We start from the raw sequence: 18,343 nt of genomic DNA on the forward strand, positions 1-18,343 counted from the left end.
GCTCCACACACCTGGTCAGCCAGATTTCAAACTCAAGGCAGCTGCCAAAGTAAGGCCTGTGAGCACTGTGGCACTGACAACCACCCTGTGTCTATAGAGAACTCTCTCATCGTCAGGCAGCAAGGTTATCAGGATATATTTGTTCCTTCCCCATCTTTCCAGTTTTGTCGATGAACTCCAACTTTGTTGTTGGAGTTTCACTTGTAAGGAAATCTTTACTCATATTAGTGAGTATTTAGTATTCAATACGTAGACATAAATTTATCTTGTATGACTAGAAATCATTTGAGAAGCAATAGCACTTCAGAATGCCATGATTTATGTTATTTAAGTCATTTTCCAATTAATATCATCTTTGAGGAAGGTATTTTTTTAAAACCACAGTAAAATTATCATTTACTTCATCAAAGTTGAAGAAAAATAAATTCTTGCTCTTCAAAGGAATGTCTTGGGTTAAAGCTTACAGTGTTTCACCTTCTACCCCTTGACATTGAGTCCCAAATTAATGATGCAGCTATTTAAGATCTATAATTTGAGGATGCTATTTAAAATAATATTTAGTACATTTAAATCCACAAACATTTATATCTTTTCCACAAAATAGAAGAGCATTACAGATTCTAAAGGACTTAGAACATAATAGGATAGACACTGATAACTGTATTTTTTAATTATGAACTACTAGTAGGAACTGGTAATAGACAATGGGTAATACTGCATTTTGGTTCCCTTTAATCTTCCTACTGACTTAATTCTTTTCCCATTTACTGTTAATCCTGTAATGTCTTGCTTACTGATATTTTGCTATTGCTAACCTGCTGTTTGCTAATCTATATTTTTCTAAAGTTAGACTGAATAGAAAAGTCAAGCTTGTGTTAATATAAAAGAAGAGCTATAAATTCAGTGATAAGATTTAATTAATCTTTTATTATTACCATCTTTGAAGTTCAGGTAATAAATTGCAGGCTTGGCCAAGAGCACTTCTTCTGATTCATTGCTAGAGGCCAGCACTTCATGTATCATCAAAAGTGGACAGCTTTCTTTATTTCATGGGTTATTTAACTTGAGAAAGGGAAAGTAATACAAACCTTAAATTTCTTATTCCAGCTATTCTTTTAAAGGAGCCAAAGTCAACATTTCTGTTTCCCTAGAGCCTCTCACTTTCACTGTGGAATGTTTAGAAACTGAAATTTCTTCTTTTTTAACCACCAGTTTGTCTGTGCAAATGCACTGAATTTGTTGAGCTAATGCTGTTTTTCTGGATCTTTCCTTCTTTCCCTGTCTGTGCTTCAATGCCTCCCCAACTTTGCAATGTAGCAAGCTGAGCAGTTGTTCAATCAGATGTACAACCCAGTAAGTCATTTCTGAAAGTTCCCGCTGTAACATATAAAAGCATGAGGATCCATTGACCACATGTCACAGTGTGCCATATTGGGGAAGTTTTGAAATCTTTATGAATCTCTTCCCATTTCCGTTTTGTCAAAAGAAATGACCTGTTCAGAGGCCATTGCCATTTCTTTTGTCTGTGAAATTTTAAAATTAAGAACTCAAGGAAATATTGCCAGCTCTGGTATTATCTCTGTCTTAACTCTGCTGCTGCTAAGTCGCTTCAGTCGTGTCCGGCTCTGTGCGACCCCAGAGACGGCAGCCCGAAAAACTTAGGTCAGCTGCAGATCTAGGCTCATGAAATCTTTCCCACATTCTTCAAACAGAGTTATCTATGCCAAAAGGAAAAACATTTGTAAAATAGTAAACAACTCAATATATGTTATATTCAAGTGATAGAAGTTAAAATAGATTTAAATTTTAAAGTAGGGCTATGCCCTTTGAGATTGCTAAATGCCTAACATTATTATGGGTTTTGCAAGGGTTAAAAACATGTCATTTGAAAACAATCTAAAATATACTCTCCTAATAACTGTAACAATTTTGATTATAGCTTAATGGTACAAAAACAAAATATAGGTAACTAGTAAAATTATGTGTAAAATAGCCCAGATGCCACTGCTAGTTTTTTGTTTGTTTGTTTTTTATCCTAATGACAGGTGTGTATCTATATGAAGCAGTTCGTTTCTTTAACTTATTAAAAAGGAAGGGGATTTTGTCAACTCAGGTGACTTGATGGGAGAAATAATACTTAAAAGTGAATGGGATTTGTCATTTGGCAGATATGATCTGTGCTATCTTGCACTCTAATTACTTCTTGTTTATAAATTCCCATTATGGGAAAAAGGGATAGCAGGGATAAAGGAAACAATTCACCCAAGAACTTTTTGTTAAGTTACTGCTCCTAGTTGTATATAGCATGATACACAAGATGCTTGGGTGTGTTTATTCAGATTCAGCCTCCACCCTTCATCCTTGGAAACAAATTTTGTTTTAGGAAACAGAATTCTTCAAGCCTCATTGGAGCATCTTTATTAGCCTCTGTACCCACATATGATTTTTAGCAGAGGAACAAAAATAATCCAAATTTCCTTTCTCTTAATATTTGAATGGACATATTAATAAGCAGGCTCAAGTGAGTGGAGATGTGAAGATATTTAAAACTGGGATATCTTCATGCTTGAACATTAACCCTGAAGAAAGTATGTGTTTTCTTTAGATCATTTTAAAGAGATGTAAAGTAATCACACTGAAATTGTATCACACTTACTAGTTAAGGACAGGAAAAAAACAAAGTATATCAGGTTTTGGGGTGTATGGAGGTCAAGTGGGGAGGGCTTTGTTGCTGCAGCAGCTCTGATTTACCTAAATTCTGATAGGAATTCACCATCCATGTCAGGATATGTAGGGCCCATAGAAACAGTTCTGTTAACCTGTAGACCATTTCCAGAAATAGCGATGACATGGTACTTAGTGGATTTTGCCCTTACTCTAACCCAGTGATGGGTCTTTAGGATGCAAAGGCAAACTTTTCAGTCCTTTAGGTGACCAAGTCAAAAGTCATGGACTAATTTTTTCTCCCTGAGTTAACTAAGCTAACCCATTGTTTGGACACACTGGGAATATAGCCAATTATTAATATAGCCAATTAATATAGGTTATTATTCTTTTTAAAAATGTATTTTACTAAAGTATACGAGATTTACAATGCTGTGTTAATTTCTGCTCTAATAGTAACGTGATTCAGTTATGCATATATATTATTTTCCATTGTCTTTTCCATTATGGTTTATCACAGGATATTGAAGCTAGTTCCCTGTGCTATACAGGAGGATCTTGTTTATTCATTCTATATGTAATAGTTTGCATCTGCTCATTCCAAACTCACAATCCATCCCTCCCTCCCTCTTTCCCCCCTTCTGGTTTGTAGATAAGTTCACTTGCGTCATACTTTATATTCCACATGTAAGTGATATCACATGGTATTTGTCCTTCTCTTTCTGATTTACTTCACTTAGTGTGATAATCTCTAGGTCCATCCATGGTGCTGAAAATGGCATTATTTCATTCTTTCTATGGCTGAGTAGTAGTCCATTGTATGTTTGTGCCACATCTTCTTTACCCATTCATCTGTGGATGGGCATTTAGGTTGTTTCCATATTTGGCTATTGTGAATAGTGCCGCTGTGAACATAGGGGTACATGTAGCTTTTTGAATTATAGTCTTGTCTGAATGTATGGCCAGGAGAGGGATTGCTCGATAATATGACAACTGCTTTTAGTTTTTTGAGAAACCTTTATACTGTTTTCTATAGTGTGCTGCTGCTGCTGCTGCTAAGTTGCTTCAGTGTCCAACTCTGTGCGACCCCACAGACGGAAGCCCACCAGGCTCCCCTGTCCCTGGGATATTCCAGGCAAGAACACTGGAGTGGGTTGCCATTTCCTCCTCCAATGCATGAAAGTGAGAAGTCAAAGTGAAGTCGCTCAGTCGTGTCCGACTCTTAGCGACCCCATGGACTGCAGCCCACCAGGCTCCTCTGTCCATGGGATTTTCCAGGCAAGAGCGCTGGAGTGGGGTGCCATTGCCTTCTCCGTTTCCATAGTGTATAGTTCAATATTTTAGCTCCTCTTGTCTGCAGATATTCTAAGGGTTCAGTTTGTTTTTTAGACTGATAGGTATGCAACATGATGAATTTTCTATCCTTTATAGAATTTTTTTTTTAATTGTCTTTTTTCCAGTTATAAAAATAAGGTTAGGGACACAGTGAAGAGTTTGCCAAAATATGGATGGATATAGCAGAAAATCAAAGTAATAAGACATCTTACTGCGCAGAAAATAACTAGGAACATCTAGGTTGTTCCCCACCCAGACATCTTTTGACTGACTGTCAGTATTCTTTCATCTCCTGTCTCCTTTTCTGTCTTTTTCCTTCTTTCTTTCCTCTCTCTCCTTTCCCTGCCTTTTCCTTCCTTGTTCCCCTTTTTTCCTTTTTTCTTCCTTTTCTCCTTAGCTCCATTCTTTTCTTTTTCTTGTCTAATACTCTTTATTTTCACCAAATTCTCAAAGCTTTTATTGACTTTTATATCCTGTATTTCTTACATATCATCAAAATTTTCTCATATATTCTTCCAAAACACCATTTTAATGGTTGTATCAGTATTCTACTCTATGTGCTCATTCTCCAAACATTAATCATTTCTTTCTTCTATTTTTTTTTCTTTGCCAGTATAAATAATAGTCCAAAGAGCATCTTTCCATGTTAATTTCCCAACATTTATATTTTTTTAGTAGAATAAAATGAGGGGCTAAGGACTTTTAAAAACTCTGAGTAGTGCCTGGTATGTCACATGGCTCTTCCAGCTCTGAACAAAGGCATTCTGTCACATCTAGACCAATACACAAAAAAACTATCATTTTACATAACTTTGACACATGCATGGTGGAATATTTTTCTCACTTTAACTTTGCTATCATTAATTACTAGTGTGGTTGAAGTTTTTAATTCATTTATTAGCTGTTTGTAGTTTTCTTCTGTAAATAATTTTAAGTGATTTAAGCACTTGTTTTTGAGTTTTTTGTTTTGCTCATTGGCTTGTATGAGTTATTTTGTGCTTTATATGGAGGCTTTCTCAGATTTATGGCAAGATTTTATTTACTTTAATTTTTTTCTACAGAGAACTATTTTTATGTTCTTGACCTGTATTTCCCTTTAGGATTTCTTCATTGCCTTGTGCTTAGAAGTCATCCTTGAATTTCATTAATATTCACCTTTATTAGGTTTTTTAAATGTTACTTTTTATATCCATTTAACTGCATCTATCTTTAGATTGTTTTGCTTCATGTTGAGTGGTGAGGTTCCATTGCTTGTGGGATCAGAATTTTATTTATCATGGCTTTATAATATTTTTAAACATCTAGTGAAACAAATTCTATCCTACTACTTTCTGCTTTTTATTCACTTTTTTTTTAATGTTCTTAACCTTTAATTTTCCATCATTCCAGTAAACTGTAGGATCGCCTTGCTAATTTAATAGCACAACTGTTCATTTTAACTTGATTATTATTCAACATCCAAAATAATTTTAGAATGATATTGTTCCAATGTTTTTTCTTCCAATTTATGAACTTGATACAGCTTTTATCTATTTCACTTATCTTTTATAGTTAAGTTTTTTCATTTTCCTATTACATGTCTGTGATATTTCTTTTTATGGGTAGCCTAAGGCATTTCTATGTATATAATTTGTAAATTACTGTTATGAGTGGTGTGTTTCTCCTTTTGTTTTCTAACCAGTTGTTGGTACCTAAGAAATTTATTTTATTCTTATTTATTTTAAACATGGCCACCCTGCACAATTTGGTGAACTATAACTTGTTTTTGTTAAACAAGATTATTTTATAGTCAGTCCTATGTCCACCGGTGTAAACTAAAGCAGAAAAAATAAGAATTAAGCTTTGATGTCTTCCTGGGAGCATTTGTTTCTTAGAGTAGAAATAAACTTTCTACTTTTAGAAACTTTTAACTTTTGTCACTCCATTTTGTTAAGTGATAGTCTAATGTCATTTCCTAGGAGTCTAAACGTTGCCTATATATCCCTATTACTTCTTATAATAATAACCTTTCTGTAGCTTAACTACCAGTCTCTACTATTGAATGAGTTTTGTCTTGTCATTATAAACACTGTACCATTTCTCTGCAGTTGAGTTCTTTGCTTCCTTTAGTACTTGATTTGAGACAAGTAATATCATTTTTCTCATCAGTCTGCAAACCTTCTTTGCTGTAGCCCTAATGGTTATTGTGCTCAGGGATCATAGCCAGAAGTCTCTTATGAATTTTTAATAAATATTTATACCCGCTGAGTCCTAAATTTAGTGCTTCATTTATATCCACATTGCTGCAGGGCAAATGTCAGATTTGGAGGTACTGGGGGTAACCGTGCTAGCGGCCAAGACACATTTGAGACCCTTCTAATGTTTCTACACGTATGAGTATCCGCTGCATGATCATATCCTTTGAAATCCCAACTCTTCTGCAAATTCATCTTTCAGTTTGGTTCAGTTCAGTCACTAAGTCATGTCTGACTCTTTGTGACCCCATGACTCACAACACGCCAGGCCTCGCTGTCCATCACCAACACCCAGAGTTCACTCAAACTCATGTCCATCGAGTCAGTGATGCCATCCAGCCATCTCATCCTCTGTCGTCCCCTTTTCTTCCTGCCCCCAATCCCTCCCAGCATCAGAGTCTTTTCCAATGAGTCAACTCTTCGCATGACGTGGCCAAAGTACTGGAGTTTCAGCTTTAGCATCATTCCTTCCAAAAAACACCCAGGGATGATCTCCTTTAGAATGGACTGTTTGGATCTCCTTGCGGTCCAAGGGACTCTCAAGAGTCTTCTCCAACACCACAGTTCAAAAGCACCAGTTCTTTGGTGCTCAGCTTTCTTCACAGTCCAACTCTCACATCCATACATGACCACTGGAAAAACCATAGCCTTGACTAGATGGACCTTTGTTGGCAAAGTAATGTCTCTGCTTTTCAATATGCTATCTAGGTTGGTCACAATTTTTCTTCCAGGAACAAGTGTCTTTTAATTTCATGGCTGCAGTCACCATCTGCAGTGATTTTGGAGCCCCCCAAAATAAAGTCTGACACTGTTTCAACTGTTTTCCCATCTATTTGCCCTGAAGTGATGGGACCAGAGGCCATGATCTTCGTTTTCTGAATGTTGAGCTTGAAGCCAACTTTTTCACTCTCCTCTTTCACTCTCATCAAGAGGCTTTTTAGTTCCTCTTCACTTTCTGCCATAAGGGTGGTGTCATCTGCATATCTGAAGTTATTGATATTTCTCCCGGCAATCTTGATTCCAGCTTGTGTTTCTTCCAGCCCAGTGTTTCTCATGATGTACTCTGCATATAAGTTAAATAAGCAGGGTGACAATATACAGCCTTGACGTACTCCTTTTCCTATTTGGAACCAGTCTGTTGTTCCATGTCCAGTTCTAACTGTTGCTTCCTGACCTGCATGAAGATTTCTCAAGAGGCAGATCAGGTGGTCTGGTATTCCCATCTCTTGAAGAATTTTCCACAGTTTATTGTGATCCACACAGTCATAGGCTTTGGCATAGTCAATAAAGCAGAAATAGATGTTTTTCTGGAACTCTCTTGCTTTTTCCATGATCCAGCGGATGTTGGAAATTTGATCTCTGGTTCCTCTGCCTTTTCTAAAGCCAGCTTGAACATCAGGAAGTTCACGGTTCACGTATTGCTAAAGCCTGGCTTGGAGAATTTTGAGCATGACTTTACTAGCATGTGAGATGAGTGCAATCGTGCGGTAGTTTGAGAATTCTTTGCCATTGCCTTTCTTTGGGATTGGAATGAAAACTGACCTTTTCCAGTCCTTGGCCACGGCTGAGTTTTCCAAATTTGCTGGCATATTGAGTGTAGCACTTTCACAGCATCATCTTTCAGGATTTGAAATAGCTCAACTGGAATTCCATCACCTCCACTAGCTTTGTTTGTAGTGATGCTTTCTAAGGCCCACTTGACTTCACATTCCAGGATGTCTGGCTCTAGGTGAGTGATCACACCATCATGATTATCTTGGTTGTGAAGATCTTTTTTTGTACAGTTCTTCTGTGTATTCTTGCCAGCTCTTCTTAATATCTTCTGCTTCTGTTAGGTCTATACCAGTTCTGTCCTTTATCGAGCCCATCTTTGCATGAAATGTTCCTTTGGTATCTCTAATTTCCTGAAGAGATCTCTAGTCTTTCCCATTCTGCTGTTTTCCTCTATTTCTTTAATTGATCGCTGAGGAAGGCTTTCTTTACACTCCTTGCTATTCTTTGAACTCTGCATTCAGATGCTTATATCTTCCCTTTTCTCCTTTGCTTTTCCCTTCTCTTCTTTTCACAGCTATTTGTAAGGCCTCCCCAGACAGCCATTTTGCTTTTTTGCATTTCTTTTCCATGGGGATGGTCTTGATCCCTGTCTCCTGTACAATGTCATGAATGAATGTCCATAATTCATCAGGATCTCTGTCTATCAGATATAGTCCCTTAAATCTATTTCTCACTTCCACTGTGTAACCATAAAGCATTTGATTTAGGTCATTTCACCATTTAAGTGAATGGTCTTGTGGTTTTCCCTACTTTCTTCAATTTAAGTCTGAATTTGGCAATAAGGAGTTCATGATCTGAGCCACAGTCAGCTCCCCATCTTGTTTTTGCTGACTGTATAGAGTTTCTCCATCTTTGGCTGCAAAGAATATAATCAGTCTGATTTCGGTTGGTGTTGACCATCTGGTGATGTCCATGTGTAGAGTCTTCTCTTGTATTGTTGGAAGAGGGTGTTTGCTATGACCAGTGCGTTCTCTTGGGACAACTCTATTAGCCTTTGCCCTGCTTCATTCCATACTCCAAGGCCAAATTTGCCTGGTACTCCAGGTGTTTCTTGACTTCCTACTTTTGCATTCCGGTCCCCTATAATGAAAAGGACATATTTTTTTGTGTTAGTTCTCAAAGGTTTTCTAGGTCTGCATAGAACCATTCAACTTCAGCTTCTTCAGCGTTACTGATTGGGGCATAGACTTGGATTATTGTGATATTGAATGGTTTGCCTTGGAAACGAACAGAGATCATTGTGTCATTTTTGAGATTGCATCCAAGTATTGCACTTTGGACGCTTTTGTTGACCATGGTGGCTACTCCATTTCTTATAAGGGATTCCTGCCTGCAGTAGTAGATATAATGGTCATCTGAGTTAAATTCACCCATTCCAGTCCATTTTAGTTCGCTGATCCCTAGAATGTCAACGTTCACTCTTGCCATGTCTTCTTTGACCACTTCCCATTTGCCTTGATTCATGGACCTAACATCCCAGGTTCCTATGCAATATTGCTCTTTACAACATTGGACCTTGCTTCTATTAGCAGTCACATCCACAACTGGGTATTGTTTTTGCTTTGGCTCCATCCCTTCATTTTTTTCTGGAATTATTTCTCCACTGATCTCCAGTAGCATATTGGATACTTATCGACCTGGGGAGTTCCTCTTTCAGTATTCTATCATTTTGCCTTTTCATACTGTTCTTGGGGTTCTCAAGGCAAGAATACTGTAGTGGTTTGCCATTCCCTTCTCCAGTGGACCACATTCTGTCAGATCTCTCCACCATGACCCGTCTGTCTTGGGTGGCCCCGCACAGCATGGATTAATTTCATTGAATTAGACAAGACTGTGGTCCGTGTGACCAGATTGGCTAGTTTTCTGTGATTATAGTTTCAGTGTGTCTGCCCTCTGATGCCCTCTTGCAACACGTACCATTTTACTTGGGTTTCTCTTACCTTGGACATGGGGTATCTCTTCATGGCTGTTCCAGCAAAGTGCAGCCACTGCTCCTTACCTTGGACAAGTCACCCCTCCTGACCTTGAATGTAGAGTAGCTCCTCTCGGCCCTCCTGCGCCCATGCAGTTGCTCCTCCTTGGACATGGCGTTTCTTCTCTCAACAGCTGCCCCTGACCTCAGACGTGGGGTTGCTCCTCTCGGCCGCTACCCCTAACCCTCAGTTCAGTTCAGTTTAGTCGCTCAGTCGTGTCTGACTCTTTGCGACCCCATGACTCGCACCATGCTAGGCCTCCCTGTCTATCACCAACTCCCAGAGCTTACTCAAACTCATGTCCATCGAGTCGGTGATGCCATCCAGCCATCTCATCCTCTGTTGTCCCCTTTTCCTCCTGCCCCCAATCCCTCCCAGCATCAGAGTCTTTTCCAATGAGTCAACTCATCTCATGAGGTGGCCAAAGTATTGGAGTTTCAGCTTCAGCATCAGTCCTTCCAATGAACACCCAGGACTGATTTCCTTTAGAATGGACTGGTTGGATGTCCTTGCAGTCCAAGGGACTCTCAAGAGTCTTCTCCAACACCACAGTTCAAAAGCATCAATTCTTCGGCGCTCAGCTTTCTTCACAGTCCAACTCTCACATCCATACATGACCACTGGAAAAACCATAGCCTTGACTAGATGGACCTTTGTTGGCAAAGCAACGTCTCTGCTTTTGCATATGCTATCTAGGTTGGTCATAACTTACCTTCCAAGCAGTAAGCGTCTTTTAATTTCATGGCTGCAATCACCATCTGCAGTGATTTTGGAGCCCCCCAAAATAAAGTCTGACACTGTTTCCACTGTTTTCCCATCTATTTGCCCTGAAGTGATGGGACCAGAGGCCATGATCTTCGTTTTCTGAATGTTGAGCTTGAAGCCAACTTTTTCACTCTCCTCTTTCACTCTCATCAAGAGGCTTTTTAGTTCCTCTTCACTTTCTGCCATAAGGGTGGTGTCATCTGCATATCTGAGGTTATTGATATTTCTCCCAGCAATCTTGATTCCAGTTTGTGCTTCTTCCAGCCCAGTGTTTCTCATGATGTACTCTGCATAGAAGTTAAATAAGCAGGGTGACAATATACAGCCTTGACGTACTCCTTTTCCTATTTGGAACCAGTTTGTTGTTCCATGTCCAGTTCTAACTGTTGCTTCCTTACCTGCATACAGGTTTCTCAAGAGGCAGGTCAGTTGGTCTGATATTCCCATCTCTTGAAGAATTTTCCACAGTTTATTGTGATCCACACTGTCAAAGGTTTTGGCATAGTCAGTAAAGCAGAAATAGATGTTTTTCTGGAACTCTCTTGCTTTTTTGATGATCCAGCGGATGTTGGAAATTTGATCTCTGGTTCCTCTGCCTTTTCTAAAACCAGCTTGAACATCTGGAAGTTCACAGTTCACATATTGCTGAAGCCTGGCTTGGAGAATTTTGAGCATGACTTTACTAGCTATCGTGCAATAATTTGAGAATTCTTTGGCATTGTCTTTCTTTGGGATTGGAATGAAAACTGACCTTTTCCAGTCCTGTGGCCACTGGTGAGTTTTCCAGATTTGCTGGCATACTGAGTGAAGCTCACAACATCATCTTGCAGGATTTGAAATAGCTCAACTGGAATTCCATCACCTCCACTAGCTTTGTTCATAGTGATGCTTTCTAAGGCCCACTTGACTTCACATTCCAGGATGTCTGGCTCTAGGTCAGTGACCACATCATCATTAATTATCTGGGTCGTGAAGATCTTTTCTCTACAGTTCTTCTGTGTATTCTTGCCACCTGTTCTTAATATCTTCTGCTTCTGTTAGGTCTATACCATTTCTGTCCTTTATCGAGCCATTCTTTGCATGAAATGTTCCCTTGGTATCTCTAATTTTCTTAAAGAGATCTCTAGTCTTTCCCATTCTGTTGTTTTCCTCTATTTCTATGCAACCCTAGGGAGTATCAAATAGTGAGTGAGAATTCTTCTTTCTAGGGCTCGTATTTTACATAAGGGCTCACAAGAAAAAGACCATTTTTCCAATACAAGGGAAAAATTTTTTTGTTAATATTCAGTGAGTTCTTCGTCATTTTTATTTCATTGTAAGACTATGTAATCTCAGAGACATGATAGCCTACATTATAAATGCTTTCACAGTCCTTGTGTAGGAACAGTGGCTTCTTCTTAAGATTTTTTTTAAAGCAGTAGCTGAAAACTATTTGATTCACACATACACTAGCTTCTCTGACACAATGTAAAGTTACAGCTATTTAAGAGAGAATTTGGAGCATGCATGTAGCATGTACTAACACATATATACACACAAACACAGATGCCTCACATTTAATCTAGGTTTTCAGTACTGAGAGAACTCAAATTATTTTCAAAATAACACTTAAGATTTGAAATTAGAGTTTTAAATCATACCATCCAGATAATTACTTATTTTTCTATGTTAATTTTAGGAAATTCCTTAGTTAAAAGGTATTGTATTAATATATATTTGTGTGAAAGGTCTTAAAAAGTATTAAGCATAAATTGATTCTTTTTCTTTTGTAGAAGGGTAACTTAAGAAAATTATTTTGAACTTTTATTTATGTTTATTATAAATAACTAATTTGTTTCATCTATGATAAGAATTTTCTTTTTGAAACAGTTGTTATAATATGCAAAATTTGAATATTCTAGATATAGTTAGCTGGAATTGTGCAAGAATAATTTCCTTTAGCACTAAGTTTCCTAAGCACATAATTTCCTAAGCACAAAGATACATCATTATTAGTTTCCAGGTGTATTTTTTTACTCAGCTATTATATTTGGTATTAATTAATTAGATTTAAAATAAAATTTAAATTTTACAATATTTTAGATTTCTATAATCACCATAAAAACTCTTTTCTAAAAAGTAATATTTTGTTCATAACTGAAAATTATGTGACAATTGGAACTTCCTTTAGAAGACTGAAATAAAATATAACACTTAGAGTAGTTTATATACCTTGTTCTTTTGTTAAGATATGAAAGTGTTGTTGCTGCTGCTGCCAAGTCGCTTCAGTCGTGTCCGACTCTGTGCGACCCCATGGACTGCAGCCTACCAGGCTTCTCCGTCCATGGGATTCTCCAGACAAGAACACTGGAGTGGATTGCCATTTCCTTCTCCAATGCATGAAAGTGGAAAGTGAAAGTGAAGTCGCTTAGTCGTGCCTGACTCTTAGCGACCCCATGGACTGCAGCCTACCAGGCTCCTCCATCCATGGGATTTTCCGGGCAACAGTACTGGAGTGGGGTGCCATTGCCTTCTCTGAAAGTGTTGTTAATAGACACTAAACCCCTAAAGATCTGTAATAGAGTAACAGTGCATAAATTTAACAAATTATTGCTAAAACAATAAGCAGCATGAAAGAAGAGTCCTCAGATTCGTTAGTTAGTGTTCTGCTTATACTTCATAGTCATGACTAATCATTTGTTGGAGAAAAACGATTTTTTATTAAAATTGTTAAGGCCCTTCTCAAAGAGAGAAAGTTATTTAACATTATCATTGACTATCCCCTGCCTAGTTTCACAGCAGGCTTCTGGACTAAAGTTAATACTTTCCTTTCTAGGCACTTGGAATGATGAACTAACATTTTATTGAAAATAATCAGTGGCTAACTTTCACAAGAGTAGTGTTAATAAACTTGTGTTTTTTCATATTGGTACTCTCAATCCTGGTATCATTTTAGGCATGTTTGCTTTTAATTTTGATTTGGATATAGTATTAATCTGAAATTTTGCCTTATTTACTGAAATAGTTCTAAATTATTTCATTAAAATAACCACTAGGTATTGTTATATACTCCTCCTGAGTCATGACCAAATTTCTCTTTTGTGCTTGATTCAGACTTTTAAAACCAGTTCATATCAAAATCCCAAGCTTGCCCACATCTGTGAGGCTCCAAACTTTGTTTTGATTGTTCCCATTTGTGACAAATTTCCTTACATATGGAAAAATTTGAGGGTCCTTACATATGGAAATGGAAGAAACAGAATTGGGGGACCCTCAAATTTTACTTACCTAATTTGTAATACAGACATTTTTGAAATGTTCTTTTCTCAATTTTCTGTTTCTATAAAATGCTTAAAAGTTGCTCTAAAAGTTACCAGAGATATTTTGAAGCAGAATCAGATACCTGGATTTGCTTTTTAAACTGACCTGTTTAATTGGAAAAAGGTAAATCTCTAATTAGGACAAAAAATGCTCACCAGTATTCCTTTGGTTTTAATGACAGTTGTATGTCTTTGAAAGTGATAATGTGTGTAATTGTATTTATGATAATATGTTCTGAAACCATTAAAAGAAAATCCACAGCAATCTGCATTTTTTAAGAGCTAGATTCCTGACTAGTGAATGAAGCTGTGTCTTAGATGAAAGGAATTGACAATTGCTTCCTGACCTTTTGGGGGAACTAATTTAAAACCAACAGATTCATAAGAAGAAGTACTTACTGTTTATTTTCATTCTAAACCTTGAATGGGTCAGAATGCCATGGTAGGAATTTGTCCAGGTAATGATTTATTCAAATGTATTATGTTTTTGCAGTACCTAAAGTACATTAAGCCCAAATATCTTACCTACTTTTGACCCCCATCAGAAGCTTCCTGTCCAGATTTAAAAACCCATGTTTTAATTTGAAAAGGCAGGAGTACTGCCTAAAGGCAAAGAAAATGCTTCCTTCTCTCTTTTTAAAGAGGAGGCTCTGGCCTTATAATTTTGGACAAGCATTGACTTTATAAACTCAATTTCCTCATGTTTTTTTTTAATCCCCGCCGCCCTGTATATATATCACAGTATAAGACACTCATGCTGTACTAGTTAACAGTTTCAGCCCATCCTCTGCAAAGTTGTGATTCGTGCTGAGTACAGCTGGTTAAATTCTATGGAAGACTTCTGCCTCCACTGCTTAGGATGGATCAGGACTTGCCAGTCTCTAGTCATGTGAATCTGTCTTCTCTTGGGTCGTCACAAGGACCCTAGTGAATACCCCAAATCAGCTGTCACCCTTCATCTCTATATGACTCTTTCTTACAGCTTTCTACTGACTTAAATATTTTAAAAATCACATCTATCCACAGCTTTGTTTAATAACCTTGTCAAGAATTCCGGCACCCATGTCAAATGTGCTTTGACATAATCTCTTTTGCCCAGAAATCAGTAGATATTGATATGGAGATAAATAGATATATTTAATTCAAAAGTGTTCTTCAGGTTGTCTGTGGCGGATTCATTTTGATATTTGGCAAAACTAATACAATTATGTAAAGTTTAAAAATAAAATAAAATTAAAAAAAAAAAAAAGAAAGAAAGAATCGTTAGCACCTACTAATTCCTAACAGACAGCAGGCTAGCTGTAAACTTGGCTGTGGTCTTTATTTTAATAACATGACCTAGATGTGGCATCACATGACATCAACAAGTGGAGATTCAGGATTGTTTTTTCCTAGGTCATCTTTATCTTGAAATGTTCCACAAGTCCCTTAACCACACTCACTTGCTAGGTTTAAAGACTAGCAATCTGTCTAATTTCACCCCATGCTGAAAACTTGCTTGGGTTTATCATATTCTCTTCAAGCGGCTAAATTAAGGAATGTGCTCACATGCCTATCACGAGCACACTGCTTTTTCTGAAAACTTAGTAGGGAGGCTTCTCTAAGGTGCATGTAGTATCTTGTCTATGAAAAACAAACATCAACTTAGCTGTACAGCAAGCCCCACTGATGGGATACATATTATGAAATAATAATCACAGTAAAACCCCAAATGAACAATACCTTCCCCATGTTTGTCATTTTCTAGTTTTCACTGTCCTTAGAAAGGCTTATTTATTTGTCCATAGTCATAAGACACAAAGCCAGATTTAGAATCTAGGTCTTACAACTAGAAATCCTGTACCCCTCTGTTAAAACTCATGATAATAATTATCTTAGGAATAAAAACAACCAAAATAAACCACAGCAACTAACTGCTAGTTTATTGTGAATCTTCAAATCTGAGTTGTGAAAGGAATTTTCACTCATCAGAAAGAAGCTATTAAAACATTTATTCATTTGAGTGCTCATAGCTGGTCATTACTTGGTTCATTCTTTTTTGAATGTCACTGGTTGAGTAGTGTGAGAAAACTGCCATGAAAAGGTTTTTAGCTGCCATAGAGTAATGGTATCAGAGTCTAAAGGAGAAGAGAATTAACATAAAATGATTGTTTTCTTTCTCTTATAATCTAAAAACTGTGCATTTTAAATGCTTTTCTGTTACAAGAGTAATGAGTTGATTAGTATCACAAATAGAAGTATTTTGTTTTAAAAATGAGTATCTACATTTTTGATAAGAGATGAACAGATTCTGATATTCATCTTAATTGAAAATAAAGTTATTAGATGAATAAACTCCTAAAGGCATGTTAGCTCAGGGTTCTCTTTCAAATTATTTTAATTATAATGGAAAAACTCACTAGTTCTATTGTATTCTATTATAATGAAACTCCGTGTACATACTAAATAATTAAAAATTAATGTTTTCTGAGAAATGTGGATAAAAAGCTGCCTGACACTGTGTTGAATTGATACATTTTTTCCAAGTCCTTTTGCATAGTTGAGTTTGTGAATAAGTAAATCTTAGACTAAAGAACATGAAAGCAAATTATTCCCCATCTATCCTCATGCTTAAATAATATGTTACATGCAAAAATATCCTTAAAATAATTATTTTTTTCATAAATAAGAAACTTATTTTTCTTTATACTAATTTTTGGATTTTTTTCTACTAAATCATTGCAAAGACTGTCAACCTTCTAACAGTACTATTAGTCTTAATTTTTCTAACCATGCATGATTCATTTGACCCCACAGTAGTTGTAGCTTGCTTGCCTTGTTTTTTCCCTGAAAAAAAATTTTTTTAAGTGTATAAAAATCCAATGGACATCTGTTTTACCTGGAAGACAGCAGGGCAATTTAAGTCCTAATAAATTGTTAATATTTTATTATTTCACACATGGATTTTGGAGATATATACAAATATGACCTCTCTAAACTTTCTGTGTTGAATGTGCACTGTTGTTAAACTACTTGTTTTTTCCCTGCCTGCTCTTTGAAGAAGTCAATTAGGAATAATGGGAAACAAGGGGTAGGCAAAACATTGCAGTGCAGTGTTATTTTCATCTGTCTGGGAATATTTCAGCCAAAAGTTTATTTTGGGAAAAAAAGAAAAAAGCCGTAACACACTGTCACACACACACAAAGCCACAAATACTTTGGCTGCAAATTATTCTGCAGTATTGTTACCGTGTTGTTGCCTGTGTCTGTTCTCGTGTGTAAAGCTGCCCTCCACCATTACCCCTCTCATGCATGTGTTTGCGGATTCTTGTCTGTGTGCTTGTTCATGAACGAGCTCATCCTCCTCCCGGTTCAGGTTAATTTAATCAAAAGAACAAGAATGTATGGGTATGACTGTTAGCTGGAAAGGCCTTCTGCATTTTCAAGCCTTTCTTTCATTCTGCATCTTCTGCTGAAATTTCTCAGTGGAATGAAATGTTCAATGATCAGTCATCCAGTCTCTTATATGTTACCTGGCTTTACACATGCCCTTGATGATTCTTGGAGAAATAATTTAATATTGCTTTATCTCAATTTCTCTGTATTGGAAAAGGAAGCTGTTGGTATGAATCACTTGCTTGACTGTGAGGAGTTGAACTGTCTTAGTTCCTTGCCAAAACACCAGAAATAAGCATATTATTGTCTCTACCTCCACCAAGCCCCCATTTCTTGTAAGGGAAAAAAAAAGCAAAAAGTAGCATCATTTAATGAAACAAAATAACAACAGTAAAAGAAACCCACCTTAAAAATCAAGATTTTAAAAAAATAGCTGAAATTTATGATTTTTCTATTTTGCCTTTTAACTGACAGTATACCCATAATTCTTGATAATTTTTTTTTCCAAAGTTAATTTCTGGGCCATTGGTGACTGTATTGTCTACTGTTCTAAATTGTTATCTTAACTACATTCTTTAAAAATATAATGTTGAAGGCTCATAATATTGAAGATGACTCAAGGATGAACCCAGAATTTGCAGACCGAATGAAACAGCTTGACAAAGAGGCATCTTACTACCGTGATGAGTGTGGCAAGGCCCAAGCAGAAGTTGACCGGTTGCTGGAGATCCTCAAGGAGGTGGAGAATGAAAAGAATGACAAGGACAAGAAAATTGCAGAACTTGAGAGGTAAACTTTGCAGTCATGTTGTAAATTGTCAACAGAGAGTGAACATTAGCTGCTTAGTTGTCCATCTCAGGGTGTGGTAAATTTGGAATGTACATTCATATTTCAAGGAAGAAACAGATTACTTATAAGGAACATAGCTTGTAGGGATAATGTTGTGTTTCTGTGAGAGACTCAGAAGTTGGTTGGGTTATCTTTTGAGGGCTTATATACTTCTTCGGTGTTTGCAAAAATAATTATCAACTTTCTTGAGTGATATCCATAATCTAGCCTTTGGGTCAGCAAAGTGTGTAAGAGACTGAAGCTGTGACTACCTGAAACCTCAGTTTTTTCTTATCAAAAACAAGCATTTGTCATT

General features: G+C 36.9%; 1 protein-coding gene across 10 annotated transcripts in view; it reads left to right on the forward strand.

Moving 5' to 3' along the window:
• The window catches only part of ERC2 (ELKS/RAB6-interacting/CAST family member 2), a 993,593-nt gene that overhangs the window by 466,362 nt on the left and 508,888 nt on the right, over positions 1-18,343 (forward strand). For 8 of the 10 annotated variants that reach the window (XR_009732518.1, XR_009732519.1, XR_009732517.1 and 5 more), the window contains 2 exons: positions 1,318-1,353; positions 17,795-17,988. Coding sequence is in view for 7 of the 10 variants with exons in the window: in XM_061396628.1 (XP_061252612.1) it covers positions 1,318-1,353; positions 17,795-17,988 (230 nt within the window). In the remaining 3 variants the exon portion in view is untranslated. The remainder of the gene's footprint in view (positions 1-1,317; positions 1,354-17,794; positions 17,989-18,343) is intronic. The other 2 variants (XM_061396630.1, XM_061396633.1) reach the window with 1 other exon arrangement.

This window comes from Bos javanicus, chromosome 22, assembly GCF_032452875.1.
Source record: "Bos javanicus breed banteng chromosome 22, ARS-OSU_banteng_1.0, whole genome shotgun sequence".
In the NCBI taxonomy this organism is placed as follows: Eukaryota; Metazoa; Chordata; class Mammalia; order Artiodactyla; family Bovidae; genus Bos; species Bos javanicus.